At 48.8% G+C, this 16,813-nt stretch overlaps 1 protein-coding gene across 2 annotated transcripts in view; it reads left to right on the top strand.

Annotated features, from left to right (window-relative positions):
• The first annotated feature begins 305 nt into the window (after nucleotides 1-305).
• GGT5 (gamma-glutamyltransferase 5) overlaps nucleotides 306-16,813 on the top strand; it is a 29,786-nt gene continuing 13,278 nt past the window's right edge. Inside the window, exons 1-4 of one of the 2 annotated variants that reach the window (XM_083417786.1) lie at nucleotides 306-859; nucleotides 11,409-11,539; nucleotides 14,490-14,579; nucleotides 15,662-15,860. In XM_083417786.1, coding sequence (XP_083273912.1) covers nucleotides 693-859; nucleotides 11,409-11,539; nucleotides 14,490-14,579; nucleotides 15,662-15,860 — 587 coding nt within the window. In that variant the 5' untranslated portion in view covers nucleotides 306-692. The remainder of the gene's footprint in view (nucleotides 860-11,408; nucleotides 11,540-14,489; nucleotides 14,580-15,661; nucleotides 15,861-16,813) is intronic. The other variant, XM_083417787.1, reaches the window with a different exon arrangement.

Genomic DNA, 16,813 nt, shown 5'->3' with positions numbered 1-16,813 from the left:
GAAGGAAAGTGAGAAGGGGAAAGGCATTGGGAAGGCGGGCGAAGTGCTTGCTTCAACGCAACGTCGTCTCACCTCCCCGCCAGCAAGGCGGACGTCGTCTCGCCTCCAAGCAAACTTTGCTCGACGGGTCAGGAAGGCGGCTCAGTAAACGGGGAATCGGGAGAAGCAGCCTGACGCATGCTGATATTTGCGGGTTGGATTCAGGAGGGGGAATGAAACTGCGCGTTTTCCCTTTAAGGGCAGCACTCTCTCTCTCTCTCTCTCTCTCTCTCTCTCTCTCTCTCTCTCTCCCCTTGGCTTAGACGGGAGCTCCTGCTGCAAGCTTGCCTGCAAGGGACCTTCCATAAACCGTTTTAATAGACCAGACCCAATTCCGCAGTAGCCAGAGCGCAACAGGCAGCCTCCACTGCGTTCGGAAAATCCTGGAAGTTTTCCACACTGGCTTAGCTCTGACTCTCACGCAGTCCCGTCCCCCTCCTCTAAAAGTTTGCTGTCATAGGAGAAGGATGTGCCGGGCAGGGGGCGGGCCTCTCCCCCTCTGCCAAACATACCTCCCCCCCGGGGGGGCGGGGGCAGCCCCTTAAAAAGGCCCAGCTCCGGCCGGCGCCTGCAGCACTAGCCAACGCAAGAGCAGCCGCGTGGGGTGAGCTACCTCTGCCTCCTCTCGGAGCCGGAGTCGCGCCGTCTGTGAAATGGGTCTATCGCGCGGCAAGCTCTGCTGCCTGGCTCTGGTGGGCTTGGTGGCCCTGGCGGGAGCCGCGATCCTAGCCGTGCTCCTGACCCGGTCCCGGTGCGCTCCTCCGAGGTACAATCGGGCAGCGGTGGCGGCGGACACCCAAACCTGCTCCGACATTGGCAGGTAAGAGGGTCGGGCTGGAGGGCGATGGAGGGGCGGGAAGGGGGTCTTCTGTCTCTGGGACTCTCTTTTCCAAGCCTCTGTGTACACACACACACACACACACACACACCCTTCCTGGGCTCTTGGCATTTCTGGGTCTTTGCATCACAGCTCAGTCAGGCCAGAGAAAGAGAGACAGTGGTTTCTCCTTCTGAGATGGGACTTGCCTTGGCACTTGTTGTGACTTCAAACTCTCCCCTGCTTCACCCAGAGGAGCCAAATACTTTTTGGGGTGGGCTGGGTTCCCCCAAAGTTGATGGCCCTTGTCATTCAAATGGTGTTGGTGTGTCCCATCGTGTGATCAATTAACTGAGGTGAGGCTTACCTGTGTGTCCCCCCCCCCCAATATTTTATTCAAGTTGGCACCCCTGGCTCCAGCCAAGGGTTTTTCCAGGAGTCCTTCACCTCCCCAGGGCGAGACCTCCTTGTCACCCTGGACATCACCTTCGGGGCCACAATATTCTGTCCTGTGCTCCTACATGGAATCATTGAATTGTAGAGTCGGAAGGGACCCGAGGGTCATCCAGTCCAACCCCCTGCAATGCAGGAATTTTAACTAAAGCACCCGTGGCAGGTGGCCATCTAACCTCTGCTTAACAATCTCCAATGGAGGAGAGAGTCCACAGCTACCTCCTGGAGAAGTTCCTCCTGCTGTTTATCATCTCTTATTGTCAGAAAGTTCTTCCTTATGTTTAAGCCCGGATGGCTTTAGAAGAGGATTAGAATCATGGGTGCAGCCAGGATTTGTGGTTATTTTGGAGGGTGGGGCAGAACACTTACCTGCCACTGTCCTCTAGCAGATTCAGAAAGCAATGTCTCAACAACGGTTCTTTTGTATTATTTTCTTTTGACCCCAAGCACTCGGAAATATCTGCCAAAATCTTTCTACCGTTTTAGTTAAGTACTTTTATTTGTTGACTTGGTTTAGGGGAAGCCGCGCCCATGGTTAGACAAATCCAGCAGTTCTCAACCTGTGGGCCCCCCCAATGTTGTTGGACTACAACTCCCATCATCCCTGAGCACTGGCCACGCTAGCTAGGGGTGATGGGAGTTGTAGTTCAACAACATCTGGGAACCCACAGGTTGAGAAAGGCTGGGCAAATCCATGGAGGAGAGGGCTATTGACAACTACTAGCCAGGATGGCAATGCACTGGCTGGCTCTATGCAGTGGCGTAGCGTGGGGGGTTCAGGGGGGGGGGCCAGCCGCACCGGGCGCAACATCGGGGGGGGGGCGCTCGCACTCGCAGCTCTCTGCCCCTACCTGGCTCACTCACTCTCTCTCACTGCAGTGCAGGCTGTGCGAATCCGATCCGAGCCGCCGGGTCGCCGCCCACTGTGGAGGGGAGGGTGCCAGGCGTGCGGTGCGGTGCGGAGAGAGAGCGAGGGACTATCTGGGGGAGGGACAGTGCAGCGGGGGGGGGGGCGCAAATTACTTGCCTTGCCCCGGGTGCTGACAACCCACGCTACACCACTGGCTCTATGGGTCAGAGGCAGCAATGATTCTGAATTCCAGCTGCTGGAAACCTCAGGAGGGGAGAAGACTTTTTTTCCAGAGTAAATTTTTAATGTTTTCTTTACATATTCTTTTCCAACAAACCATAATAAAACCATACATTACCTTTGACTCTGCCGAGTCGCGACTCCCCTCCCTCCCTACAATTGGTATATTTAACCCCTTTCTATCTCGCACATCATTCTCATAATAATACTATTATACATTGGAGGTATTATGTCAATCCTGCTAGTGTCTTAACCTCTTTCCAATTCTTCTTTAAATATTCAATAAATTTACTCCAATTATTTTGGTATCTTTGATCTTCCTGGTCCCGGATCCTCCCTGACAATTTGGCAAGTTTTGCATATTCTGTCAGTTTCACCTGCCACTCTTGGATAGTTGGTATGTCTTGTATTTTCCACCTTTGGGCCAGGAGGGTTCTTGCGGGGGCCGTAGCATACATAAACAGATTTTGGTCTCGCATTTTAATTTCTGTTCCTATTAAGCCTAATAGACACGCTTCCAGTCTTTTGGGGAAGGTATACCTAAATATTTTTTTGAGTTCATTATAAATTGATTCCCTAAATTTGTTAACCTTGTCACAGGTCCACCACATATGAAAATAATCCCCGTCTACCTTTTTACATTTCCAACATTTCCTTTCTTTTTTCCTATACATTTTAGCTAATTTTACTGGCGTCAAGTGCCATCTATACATCATTTTTAGTAGGTTTTCCTTTAAAGCCATAGGTAAAGGTACCCCTGCCCGTACGGGCCAGTCTTGACAGACTCTAGGGTTGTGCGCCCATCTCACTTAAGAGGCCGGGGGCCAGCGCTGTCCGGAGACACTTCCGGGTCACGTGGCCAGTGTGACAAAGCTGCATCTGGCGAGCCAGCGCAGCACACGGAAACGCCGTTTACCTTCCCGCCAGTAAACAGTCCCTACTTATCTACTTGCACCCGAGGGTGCTTTCGAACTGCTAGGTTGGCAGGCGCTGGGACCGAGCAACGGGAGTGCACCCCGCCGCGGGGATTCGAACCGCCAACCTGATGATCGGCAAGTCCTAGGCACTGAGGCTTTTACCCACAGCGCCACCCGCGTCCCTAAAGCCATACAACCTGTAAATCTCAAACCCAAGAGGGGAGAAGGCTTTTGTGCTTGAATCCTGTTTGAGGGTTCCCTCCTGCCCCCTTCGGGCCTCTGTTTGACCACTGTGAGAACAGGATGCTGGGCTACATGGACCATTGGCCAGATCCAGCGGGCTCGTCTGGTATTCTTTTATGTTCTTAAACTAAGAAGGCTGTTTGGGTAGGGATCTGCTAAAAAATCACCCTTGCCCTGCAAAAATTGGGGCTAGCCCCAATCATTTTGCAGCCTGAAAAGGTGCACACCTCCCCAATTCCATGGATAGAAACCACCAGCCCGACTGTTGTTGTTTAAACACCGTGTTTTTCACTACATAAGACGCACCTGACCATAAGACGCACCTAGTTTTTAGAGGAGGAAAACAAGAAAAAAAAAAAATTCTGAACGAAACAGTGGATGTATGACTTTTGTGGTTCGTACTGTGGCCACACACATGCTATGTGACCTGATGGTGAATTTGGGGTGACCCAATGCAAAAATCCTGAGGATCCATGCGGATCTGTGCTTTGTAACCACATTTTTGCGCCGTTGCGGCCCCATGAAACAGTGGGTGCGTGTGTCTTTTTGGTGCGGGCTGTAGCCGTGATCATGCTATGTGATCTGATGGTGAGTTTGGGGTGACCTAGTGCAAAAATCCTGAGGATCCATGTGCTTTTACCTCCCCCCTCCCAGGCAGCCTCCTTTATCGCTAGCGTCCCTTATCTCCCTCCTGATGGCTTGCCAACCAGCTGCTCAGTGGCTTCATTTCAACACCCCCTTCCCTCTTTCTAAAAATAAAAAAAAAGGATGATCTGCTTTTCGCCCCTGGGCAATTCAGCTCCAGAGACCACACATTTGCTCCATAAGACACACAGACTTTCCTCTTACTTTTTAGGAGGAGAGCTAGCACTCAGAGCTGATGGGAGTTGGAGTCTAAAAGATCGGGAGGGCACCAGGTTGGGGAAGACTGCACTATACAAGACACAAGACCATTCTCCACGCAGGGGCTCATAGAGACCTCAGTGGGGTAAGGGAACCCTGGACACAGACACGATCTGAATTAAGCAACCCAGAAAGTAGGAGGGAAATAGAAGAGAGGGTTGACTCTGGCAAATTCGGGCCCTTGGAGCATATGACAGTCATCCCTGGAGCCCGAAGCAAGCGTGGAGGGAAGGGGACTTTTAACAGGGTTCAGGGATCCTGGCCCAGGCCACCAAGCCATTACTTTGTGGGGCGGGGGAGGCATAATTGTGTCGTGAATGAGAATGTTTATGCAGACTGTGGACTCAGCTGAAGGTAAAGGTAAAGGGACCCCTGACCATTAGGTCCACTTGTGGCCGACTCTGGGGTTGCGGCACTCATCTCGCTTTATTGGCCGAGGGAGCCGGCGTACAGCTTCCGGGTCATGTGGCCAGCAGGACTAAGCCGCTTCTGGTGAACTAGAGCAGCGCACAGAAATGGCGTTTACCTTCCCGTCGGAGCGGTACCTATTTATCTACTTGCACTTTGACGTGCTTTCGAACTGCTAGGTTGGCAGGAGCAGGGACCGAGTAACGGGAGCTCACCCTGTTGCGGGGATTCGAACAGCCAACCTTCTGATCGGCAAGTCCTAGCTCTGGTTTAACCCACAGCACCACCCGCATCCCGTGGACTCAGCTATACAGCTGCAAATAAAACGCTTTAAATGTAAAGTGCAATATACAAATTCAACACTAGATGGTGACAGTGAGCTACGCCAAATCCAATGTATTTTTCAAAGCTTTTTTTTTTTAAAAAAGAAACATTTTCACAACGTTTTTTATATGCGTGTAGATTCCACCTGTATGTCAATGGGGTGCCAAATCAGAAGCTGCTGGATGTTAGAAGCAGCAGGCAGAAAGTAGTGAGATGGGGGATTGTTGGCCCAGACATGTCTCTGGGGAGCTGGGTCTATGAACCACCACTGCCCCCCCACCTGACCTTCTCTTGCTTCCAGGGGGAGTTGACAGCCTTCCACTATACTCCAACCATTTCATCTCACAGGTATAGTTCTCTGAAGCGAAAATCCCCAGGAAGTTATTGCTCCCCCACCCCCAGTGCTCAGAACAGCTCTCTTTCCCCCTCCTTCCTGGTCAGTGGCGTAGCGTGGGGAGTGCAGGGGGGGCCGGCCGCACCGGGCGCAACATCTGGGGGTTAGTGTTAGGGGGTGCAAATCCATGGGTTAGGGGGCACAAATTGCTTGCCTTGCCCCGGGTGCTGACAACCCACGCTACGCCACTGTTCCTGGTACCCCCCTTCCTCCAAGGAACCCCTTATGAGACACAGAGCATATTCCTACCTGCTTTAGCTGGGATTCCTACACTGCATCTAGTTGCATTAGATGGTCCTTTGGGTCCCTTCCAGCTCTACAGTTCTATGATTCCCCCACCTGTGGGGTAGAGGAATGAATGGTGCTGTTATAACACCAAGGTTGCAGGTTCGATTCCTATATGGGACAAGCTGCATATTCCTTTATTGTAAGGGGTTTGATTTGATGATCCTCAGGGTCCCTTGCAACTCTAGAATTCTATTATCTATTGCCATCGTTTGAAACTGGCACTTCTCCAGATTTTGCAGCGCAAGCAACGTGCATGAGAAAGATTAGATAAAGCTTGCGTTTTAAAAATAGATACGTTAGTTAAAAACAGCTTGCAAAAAAAGAGTTAGGTACTAGGAGAAAATTTCTTACGAGGGCATGTACGTCAGGAGAACTGGACACCAAAATGGTGCTGAGTTCTGTGATAGGAATTTTGAGGTCTTAGATATATGTCAAATGTTCATAAGTGTACCAACCAAGCACGTACATAGATCAGCACAGGAAGACCGACCCGGAACCATTTTTTATTCCCAAACTGTCCCAAACTGACCAAATGTTTTCTCTGCAAGGTCAAAGGAAAATGGAAAAGCCTCCCCATTGTCTTTTCCTTCACAAATCCTGTCTTAAGGGTATGTCTTTGTTTGAATAGGGTGAGCCTGTGACCTGACTCAGGAACTAAGTATTTATCATTACTAAGTATTTAGCATTACAAAAGACTGGCCAGGCTCCCCAGGGTATCCAATCAAGTAACCTGCCAGACAGGAGAAAAACAACATTCAAATTTCTGTTTTAGACCGCCTTTTCTGTGATGTAGGTATGATGTATCTGAGGTGGTGGTCTTGAGCTACTCCCCTTCTGTGATGTATGTATGATGTATGTGGGGGTGGTCTTGATCTATAGGATGGCAATTTCAAAAGTCTATATAAGGGCTTGCAAACCATTGTTCTGGGTTCCTCCTCCCTCCTTCGTGTGGTGAGTGAGGACCCTGTTGCAACAAATCAATAAAGATCAGGCTTACTAGCTGCTTTGCTTCTCAATATTCTCTGGCTGGCCTCTGTTATTTTCTCCTACCAATAGGGAACCCATGTAAGGACTCTATATGGGCTCTTGGATACCCCCATAAGGGAAAAGGGCAATTTTTGTTTACAACACTTTCTTTAAAATGGTAATATAAAATAATGCAAACTGCCATGGAAATGTGGAGAGCTGAATTTAAGACTGGGAAAAATGAGATAGGGCAGATTTGCTTCCCCCGTCCCTCCCTCCAATGGGTGGATTACATCCTGGAGTCTCCTTCACAAACCTCCCAAGGAAGGTGATCCAACTCTGGATTGGAAAGCCAACATTCCATTGGCCAATCGATCACCCGATGTGAAGGCATTTCCCTCTCAGATATCTAATAAAGGCATTTTCCATCCCAGCCAGCCAGCGAACCCCTCTGCCTTATCTCCTCCTTCAAAGCCATAGAGGCCTTTATCTCCCTCCTTTCTCAAATATTTGCAGATCTTGGCATTCCCCTCTAATCTTAGGACCTTCCATCCTCTCTGCTTTTCTTGCTATCCTCCCAGTTCTCCTCCGTTTCTCCAAACACTGTTATGGTTTTCTTCACACGGCGGAGGGTCAAAGTATACGTCTGTGGAAGCACAGGACATGTGTGGTTAAGAGCACGTGATTCTTATGTATGCAGTGCATATAGATAAGGTATGGAACTTGCTCCATACCTATCTATGAAGGTCTCCAACGTGTATGGCTTGAAAAGAGAATTAGACAAATGCTTGAAGGAGAGGACTATCCATCGCTACTAGTCAGAATGGCTGTGCTCTGGTTCTATGGTTGGAGACAGCAAGGCTTCTGAAAACCACTGGAGATGGGGTGGTACTAGGGCCCTGCTTGTAGGTTTTCCCATTGGGGCATCTGGTTGGCCACTGTGAGGACAGAGACTCAGCTACACTCAGTCAGTTATATCGTTGCAACTCCGTTGTAAAGACACGACACCAGATGGCGCTGTAGAGCACAAAAATTGTCTATGCGATTTTACATAGGGTTCCCCCCCTTTTGTTATAATAACCCCCTATTTATCTACTTGGGACACAGGTGGCGCTGTGGGTTAAAGCACAGAGCCTAGGACTTGCCAATCAGAAGGTCAGTGATTCGAATCCCCAAGACGGGGTGAGCTCCCGTTGCTCGGTCCCAGCTCCTGCAAACCTAGCAGTTCAAAAGCAAGTCAAAGTACAAGTAGATAAATAGGTACCGCTCCAGCGGGAAGGTAAACGGTGTTTCCATGCGCTGCTCTGGTTCGCCAGAAGCGGCTTAGTTATGCTGGACACATGACCCGGAAGCTGTATGCCGGCTCCCTTGGCCAATAAAGCGAGATGAGTGCTGCAACCCCAGAGTCGTTCACGACTGGACCTAATGGTCAGGGGTCCCTTTACCTTATTTATCTACTTGCACTGGTGTGCTTTCGAACAGCTAGGTTGGCAGGAGCTGGGATAGAGCAACGGGAGCTCACCCATTGCAGGGATTTGAATCACTGACCTTCCGATCTGCAAGCCCAAGAGGCTCAGTGGTTTAGACCACAACACCACCTGCTCCCTATAATAGGCTGCAAACACAAAGGGAAATGAACAGATAATGGCAAAGGGAACCTTTTCTTTAAAAAGTGGCTTTGAAACAACAAATGGAGGAAAGGCGTTTTGCAGAGATAAAAGCTGCAAACAAAAACTGGAAGCTGTTTGATGGAAATGCCCTCCCTGATCCCTCCTAGTGATTAAGAAAACCACATGTAGTCCTTGAGACAGTTCTGCTGCTGCTGCTGTTGTTGAATTTATACCCCACCTTCCTGCTAAAGTACAAAAGGTGGTTTATACAAAACTAGCACCGTTTTAAAAGAACACAAAAATTTAACCCAAAAGAAAAAAAAATAAACATTAAAAACCAACAGCACTTTAGAAACGAGCAAGCTTCAGTTTTAAAAGCAGATGACACAATAGACCCTGGGATTTCTTTTGTAAAAGCTTCCTTAAAAACAACAACAACACAGTAGTGCCTTTTGGGAATTATAGGGGTAGAACTACCTAAACAATACAGAGATTTATTCATGTATGCGACTACAGCGGCAAGAATGTTATTTGCCCCAGAATGGAAAGAAGAAGTCCCGACGAAAGAAGAATGGAGACAAAAACTTATGGACTATGCCGAAATGGTGAAACTTACCAGAAAAAAATAAGAAATCAAGATAACAAACTTTTAATAAAAGAACGGAAATGGTTTATTGAATATTTACAAATAAGCTGTAAAAAGATAAGAACATTGGCAGGATTATTGTAATAACCTGCAGTTTCATAAGTGTATATAGTTAAATTACAGTGGTACCTCTACTTATGAGCACCTCTGGTTACGTGTCCTTTGGGATACGCATGTGGCAAACCCGGAAGTATTTTTCCAGGTTTCACCCCGTGAGCATGTGCAGAAGCGCTCTACCGTGCAGCAAGTATGCGCAGAACAGAGGTACCACTGTAGATGAATATAAGAGTAAGTTAAGTTAATTTAGAATATGCAGAAAATGATATAAAATAAATTTAAGGAACTGCAGAAAGAGGAGGAAGGAAGTCGAGTTTTGAAATGTTGACTGTAAAACTATTGAAATGTATATAACTGAAAATCAAATATCAAAAATCAAAAATTAAAAAACAACACAGTTAGGCCTGTATTAAGAACCACAGTGGCCACTTCTGAAACCTTAAAAGCAGACAGCCCACCTGGAGATTTCAGTCTAGCTGAACCAGCAGACAATTGAGCTCCCCATCCTATGGATGATGTATATGTATCTATAAAGCTTTTGTCTTCATCACAAGCAAATGAAAGGCATCTATAGAGGAGAGGCATTTAGCAGTTGGCAGTATCTGTTTCCAAAGAACATCCATCTTGGAGTTGTATTGGACAGCTCAATGAAGGGAGAAGGGGGAATTCCACGCTAAGGGACTGAAACTAAAACTGCCAGTACCATAAAGCCCTAATTCAAAACTGTGGTGCAGCTGGAATAGTCCCTGCAGTCCTGGTGAAATCGCTTCACAAAATAGATGGAAGAGTTGGAAAAGGTTCAGAAAAGGGCAAGGAAACCCCCACGTGAAGAAAAGTTGCGACATTTGGGACTTTTCAGTTTGGAGGAAAGGCGACATGTCAGAGGTGATATGTCAAAGGTGTGCAAAAATTATTCATTATTTCTTCATAGTTGATCCTTCCTCCCAAAGGAGCCTGTTTTTTCCATGGTGTGGGAAACACATCCCTTTCACAAATTAACACTAGTGTGTGTGTGTGTGGGGGGGGACATTCAGACCATATTCTCAATTTTTTAAACAAGGTTTTTGGACTTTTCAGGGGAGTCATTTGTGGGGGTGGGAGGGACTGATTTGTTCTTGGTCTGTTTTAATTGTTTCCAGTGTGTGTTCAGGGTTATTGGGGGGCATTCTGATCGTCTTCAGTTTTTCTTCTGTGAAATGGGTATTTTGTGGCACCCATGACTGTTTCTTAGATTTCCAAATGTACTCTGAGGCCTCAAAATAGTTGGTGGAGCCCTTGTTCCTTCCTGGTTTTACTGTGCCCCCCCCCCGCCCTCCGGCCACCAATCTCTTCTTTGCCCACTTTTTAAAATGAGAGCCATTCCCACCCCCATTCTTTAGAAGCGGCCGTCGAGACCATATAACACTGGTCCTGAAAGACCTACATTGGCTCCCAGTGCGTTTCCGAGCACAATTCAAAATGTTGGTGCTGACCTTTAAAGCCCTAAACAGCCTCGGTCCTGTATACCTGAAGGAGCGTCTCCACCCCCATTGTTCTACCCGGACACTGAGGTCCAGCTCCAAGGATTTCCTGACAGTTCCCTCACTGCAAGAAGCCAAGTTACAGGGAACCAGACAGAGGGCCTTCTCGGTAGTGGCACCCGCCCTGTGGAACTCCCTCCCACCAGATGTCAAGGAAATAAACAACTATCTGACTTTTAGAAGACACCTGAAGGCAACCCTATATCGGGATTTTTTAAAAAAATAATTATTTTTATTTGGTTTTACAAGCGTAAAGTTATAACAATACCAAAGGAATGTTGAGATTTCTCTGAATCTCCCGACTTCCCCCCCATCCCCTCCTTGGGTCTCATTGCGGACATTTTCATCTGCATATTATTTCGTGATCCACGTTTTGTATCTGTCCATAGTGATTGTTACATTACAAGTGTTCTTAAAGTCCTGCTAATATTTTCATCTGCTTACAGTGGTCTCCTAAATATATTATAATTTTACCCCCTCATCCTTTCTTAAAAGTTTTTGTCTTTTTGGTTCCTGAGCTTTCCGGTCAGTTTAGCCATTGTATCAGGAATTTTTTTATGTTTAATGTTTTACAGTTTTTTATGTGTTGTAAGCTGCCCAGAGTGGTTGGGGAAACCCAGCCAGATGGGCGGGTTATAAATAAAATTATTATTATTATTATTATTATTATTATTATTATTAATTATTATTATTTTGTGACTTTTGAATGCCCCCTCCTCTTTCTTCTGAACAGGGATATCTTGAAGCAGGGAGGCTCAGCTGTCGACGCTACCATCGCTGCCTTGATCTGTACCGCTGTCCTGAACCCGCAAAGCATGGGCCTCGGCGGAGGTGTAATCTTCACCATCTATAACGCATCCACAGGTAGGCACAGCCAGTGCACATTACCGCACCAAGTCTATTTCTCCATGAAGGATTAATTGGTGGAGGCATCCAAGGGTGTGGCAAAAGCGGCCCCTTTGGATCTTCGATTTCCAAACCAGCGCCAAACAGGGTTGTTGTTGTTTAGTCGTTTAGTTGTGTCCGACTCTTCGTGACCCCCTGGACCAGAGCACTCCAGGCACTCCTGTCTTCCACTGCCTCCCACAGTTTGCTCAGATTCATGTTTGTAGCTTCAAGAACACTGTCCCACCATCTCATCCTCTGTCATCCCCTTCTCCTTGTGCCCTCCATCTTTCCCAATATCAGGGTCTTTTCCAGGGAGTCTTCTCTTCTCATGAGGTGGCCAAAGTATTGAAGCCTCAGCTTCAGGATCTGTCCTTGCAGTGAGCACTCAGGGCTGATTTCCTTCAGAATGGAGAGGTTTGATCTTCTTGCAGTCCATGGGACTCTCAAGAGTCTCTTCCAGCACCATAATTCAAAAGCATCAATTCTTCGGCAATCAGCCTTCTTTATGGTCCAGCTCTCACTTCCATACATCACTACTGGGAAAACCATAGCTTTAACTATGCGGACCTTTGTTGGCAAGGTGATGTCTCTGCTTTTTAAGATGCTGTCTAGGTTTCTCATTGCTTTTCTCCCAAGAAGCATTGCTTTTTCTCCCAAGAATTTCGTGGCTGCCGCCACCATCTGCAGTGATCATGGAGCCCAAGAAAGTAAAATCTCTCACTGCTTCCATTTCTTCCCCTTCTATTTGCCAGGAGGTGATGGGCCCAGTGGCCATGATCTTTGTTTTTTTGATGCTGAGCTTCAGACCATATTTTGCGCTCTCCTCTTCACCCTCATTAAAAGGTTCTTTAATTCCTCCTCACTTTCTGCCATCAAGGTTGTGTCATCTGCATATCTGAGGTTGTTGATATTTCTTTCGGCAATCTTAATTCTGGCTCGGGAGTCATCCAGCCCAGCCAAACAGGGTGCCCTCCCCCTATCCTGCTTTTCAAATCAGTAAGAAGCTTTGTGGCAAGCTGCATTTGCTTTATGCGCTGGAGAGATCATGGGGCAAGTTTGTGCAGCACAGGGGAAGGTGGCACAGTCGCTGGTGATCATCACAATCTCCCCCTGACACACGCACATGGCAATGCTGAAACTGCAGATAATGGCCCCTTCTCCAAATCTCTGAGCAAAACGTGCTCCGAAACCCAACAAACCTCTCAGCTGTTGTGGGGCGGGGCAGCTAGCAGTGGCGTAGCGTGGGGGGTGCAGGGGGGGCCAGCCGCACCAGGTGCAACATCTGGGGGGGGGGCGCTCGCACTCGCAGCTCTCTGCCCCTACCTGGCTCACTCACTCTCTCTCACTGCAGTGCTGGCTGTGCGAATCCGATCCGAGCCGCCGGGTCGCCGCCCACTGTGGAGGGGGGGTGCCAGGCATGCGGTGCGGTGCAGAGAGACAGCGAGGGACTATCTGGGGGAGGGACAGTGCAGTGGGGGGCGCAAATTACTTGCCTTGCCCCGGGTGCTGACAACCCACGCTACGCCACTGGCAGCTAGGATGTCCCGTGAAGCATGGGTCCTATGAGGAATGGCCCCAATGGGAGCCCCAATGAAGGACAAGAAAGTTCTGGACTTTGGGTTTATTGGGTCAGAGGCCCTTGGCTCTGATACAGCCCCCAAGCCCACCAGTCTCACAACCTCCCCCCCCCCCGGGAAAACAGACTCAAGTTCCCCAAGGGATCAGAGTCTTAGCAAGTCCTTCCTGAGGAATCTTGTCTTTCTCCAGCCTAGGGTCTTCTCTAGTAACAGATTATCAGTAGTGGCGCCCGCCCTGTGGAATGCCCTCCCATCAGATGTCAAGGAAATAAGCAACTACAGTGCTACCTCGGGTTACATACGCTTCAGGTTACAAACGCTTCAGGTTACAGACTCCGCTAACCCAGAAATAGTACCTCGGGTTAAGAACTTTGTTTCAGGATGAGAATAGAAATCGTGCGGTGGTGGTGTGGCAGCAGCAGGAGGCCCCATTAGCTAAAGTGGTGCTTCAGGTTAAGAACAGTTTCAGGTTAAGAACAGACCTCCGGAATGAAATAAGTACTTAACCCGAGGTACCACTGTATCTGACTTTTAGAAGACGTATGAAGGCAGTCCTATATAGGGAGGCTTTTAATGGTTTTTTTGTGTTTTAATACTTGTTGGAAACTGCCCAGAATGACTGGGGCAACCCAGTCAGATGGGCAGGATATAAATAAAACAACAACAGCAACAATTATTATTATTAATATTATTATTATTAACACTTGCCTGGGTGCAGACAAGTCCGCTGCTGCGGTATTTGCCCTGTGTAAAGGCAGCAGGACTTTGCACTCTGTGTTGTAAGTTGACACCTTTTTAAATCACTAAAACAGGCCATTCTGCTGTTTTTGACATCCTTCTTTGGTATCCCTGCACCAAACCAGTCACACAGGCCCTCCTTCTGGTCTGCGGTTCAGAGCACCAGCCAGGCTTGAGACAGAATCCTGTCTGAAGCCCTGGAGAGCCATTGCTTCTGGTCAGTGCAGGCAGTACTGGGTTAGATGGACCAAAGGGTCTGACTCTGAATAAGGCAGCTTACTACATAAATGGGACAGCCATGGGAGAAGCCAGTTTGCCTGAGGTCATTGGTCCCAGTGGTGTAGTGGTTAAGAGCAGTAGTCTCGTAATCTGGTGAACCGGGTTCGCGTCTCCGCTCCTCCACATGCAGCTGCTGGGTGACCTTGGGCCAGTCACACTTCTCTGAAGTCTCTCAGCCCCACTCACCTCACAGAGTGTTTGTTGTGGGGGAGGAAGGGAAAGGAGAATGTTAGCCGCTTTGAGACTCCTTAAAGGTAGTGATAAAGCAGGATATCAATTCTAAACTCATCCTCCAATCTTCACCTTGGCATTTGCCCCTTTGATTTCTCCAGGGAAAGTGGAGGTGCTCAATGCTCGTGAGAGGGCCCCGCAGAATATCTCTGGCAATTTGATGGCTGAGTGCAGTAAGAAGGGTTTTCCAGGTAAGAAGAGTCCTTGTATATAAAAAAGGCTGAGGGGAGGAGGGTTGTGAGGGAGGGGCAGCTCTGCCCACTGCTCACAGGCAACGACTGAGTCATTCCCTTGAAGAGGAGAAGGATCCCTTTAAGAGGAGAAGTGTTGAGCCCCCCACCCCATTTCTGGTCAATGGCCCTTGTGCCGCAAGACCACAAGGTCTCCTGACCAAGGGATAGCTCGGTTGGTAGACCATAAGACTCTTAATCTCAAGGACATGGGTTTGAGCCCCACACTGGGCAAAAGATTCCTGCATTGCAGGGGGTTGGACTCGAAAAGGGGTCAGCAAACTTTTTCAGCAGGGGGCCGGTCCACTGTCCCTCAGACCTTGTGGGGGGCCGGACTATATTTTTTGGGGGGGAAATGAACGAATTCCTATGCCCCACAAATAACCCAGAGATGCATTTTAAATAAAAACACACATTCTACTCATGTAAAAACACGCTGATTCCAAGACTCGTCCGTGGGGCGGATTTAGAAGGCAATTGGGCCGGATCCGGCCCCCGGGCCTTAGTTTGCCTACTCATGACCTACGCAATATTCAGGGACCGGTCCACTGTCCCTCAGACCTTGTGGGGGGCCGGACTATATTTTTTTGGGGAAAGAAGAGAACAAATTCCTATGCCCCACAAATACCCAGAGATGCATTTTAAATAAAAACACACATTCTACTCATGTAAAAACACGCTGATTTCCTGGACTGTCCACAGGCCGGATTTAGGAGGCGATTAGGCCGGATCCAGGCCTCAGGCCTTGATTTGCCTACCCATGGCTAGATGATGCTTAGGGTCCCTTCCAGTTCTACAGTTCTATGATTCTATGATGCCAAGCTGTCATCAGCAAGCATAAAGACTAGCTCCTGCTGCTCTGAAGCACAACCGAGATCCCCAGGTTTTCCTCACAGGCTGGCAAGGAGTTGAGCCACAGTCTTATTTGGAGCCAGAGAATTGTCTCAGAGCTCCCATTTGGTAACTGCAGTGAGGAGGAAGGCGCCTAGAAGTGGAACCTTTGTGGGGAAGCTGTAAAATGACGCATCCGGTTTGCTTCAAAGTAGGGTCACGGTGGATCGCTGTCCCCGGGGAACTGCGTGGTTATGAAGAAGCCCACAGACGGTACGGCAGATTGCCTTGGAAGACCCTGTTTGAGCCCACCATCAAGATCCTCGACCCTGGAATCCGGATCCCCGAGGTGGTGGGTCGGTTTCTCAGCGAACCCGTGATACAGTTTTATCTGAACAAAACGTCCTTAAGGTACAAGAAACCTGCACAAAGTCAGATCACACCTGTGGGATAGAAATGCGAACCCATCTAGTCCAGCATCCTGTTCTTACAGTGGGCAGCCAGATGCCTCTGGGAAGCCCCTTCCCCCATCAGGAGCCAGCCCTCTCCCCCTGGATCCTTGGTTTGAGAACTGTTGGCAAATGGGGACAATGAGAGTCTTTTGCTGGCAAAATCTTCAGCACAAAGGACAGCAGCCCTGGGCTCCATTCGATCCCTCCTGTAAGGGCTTTTCTCATTGGGGTCCTTGATTCCAAAAGGAGGGGAGGAGGTCAAAGGGCACAGCAGCCCAAAGCTTCTTTGGTGGCTCCCAGTGGGAAGAAGGCCCCGGAAGAGCCCTTGGCCAAGGTGGAGGGCAGGCAGTGGGGGAAGCCAATGCTGAGGGTGACTCTAGCAGCCTCTGTGCCCTTTGAAACACACATCATGTTAGACCAGGAAGTGGATCTCTCTCTCTCTCTCTCTCTCTCTCTCTCTCTCTCTCACACACACACACACACACACAGAGAGAGACCATCAAAAGTTAGTCCTAGTGTCCTGCTGAACTGAATATGCAAGTTGCATTGAGACTGACAATCAGCATGGATACCCTTGCAGTGTAAGGTAAAGGTAAAGGGACCCCTGACCATTAGGTCCAGTCATGACCGACTGTGGGGTTGCGGTGCTCATCTCACTTTATTGGCCGAGGGAGCCGGCGTACAGCTTCCGGGTCATGTGGCCAGCATGACTGCGAACCAGAGCAGCACACAGAAACACCGTTTACCTTCACTCCGGAGCGGTACCTATTTATCTACTTGCACTTTGATGTGCTTTTGAACTGCTAGGTTGGCAGGAGCAGGGACTGAGCAACGGGAGCTCACCCCGTCACGGGGATTCGAACTGCCAACCTTCTGATCAGCAAGCCCTAGACTCTGTGGTTTAACCCACAG

The sequence above is a fragment of the Podarcis tiliguerta genome (assembly GCF_965153285.1).
Source record: "Podarcis tiliguerta genome assembly, chromosome: 16".
Lineage (NCBI taxonomy): Eukaryota > Metazoa > Chordata > Lepidosauria > Squamata > Lacertidae > Podarcis > Podarcis tiliguerta.
The sequence above is the reverse complement of the archived record's forward strand: the minus strand, read 5'-3'. Positions and strand labels throughout refer to the sequence as shown.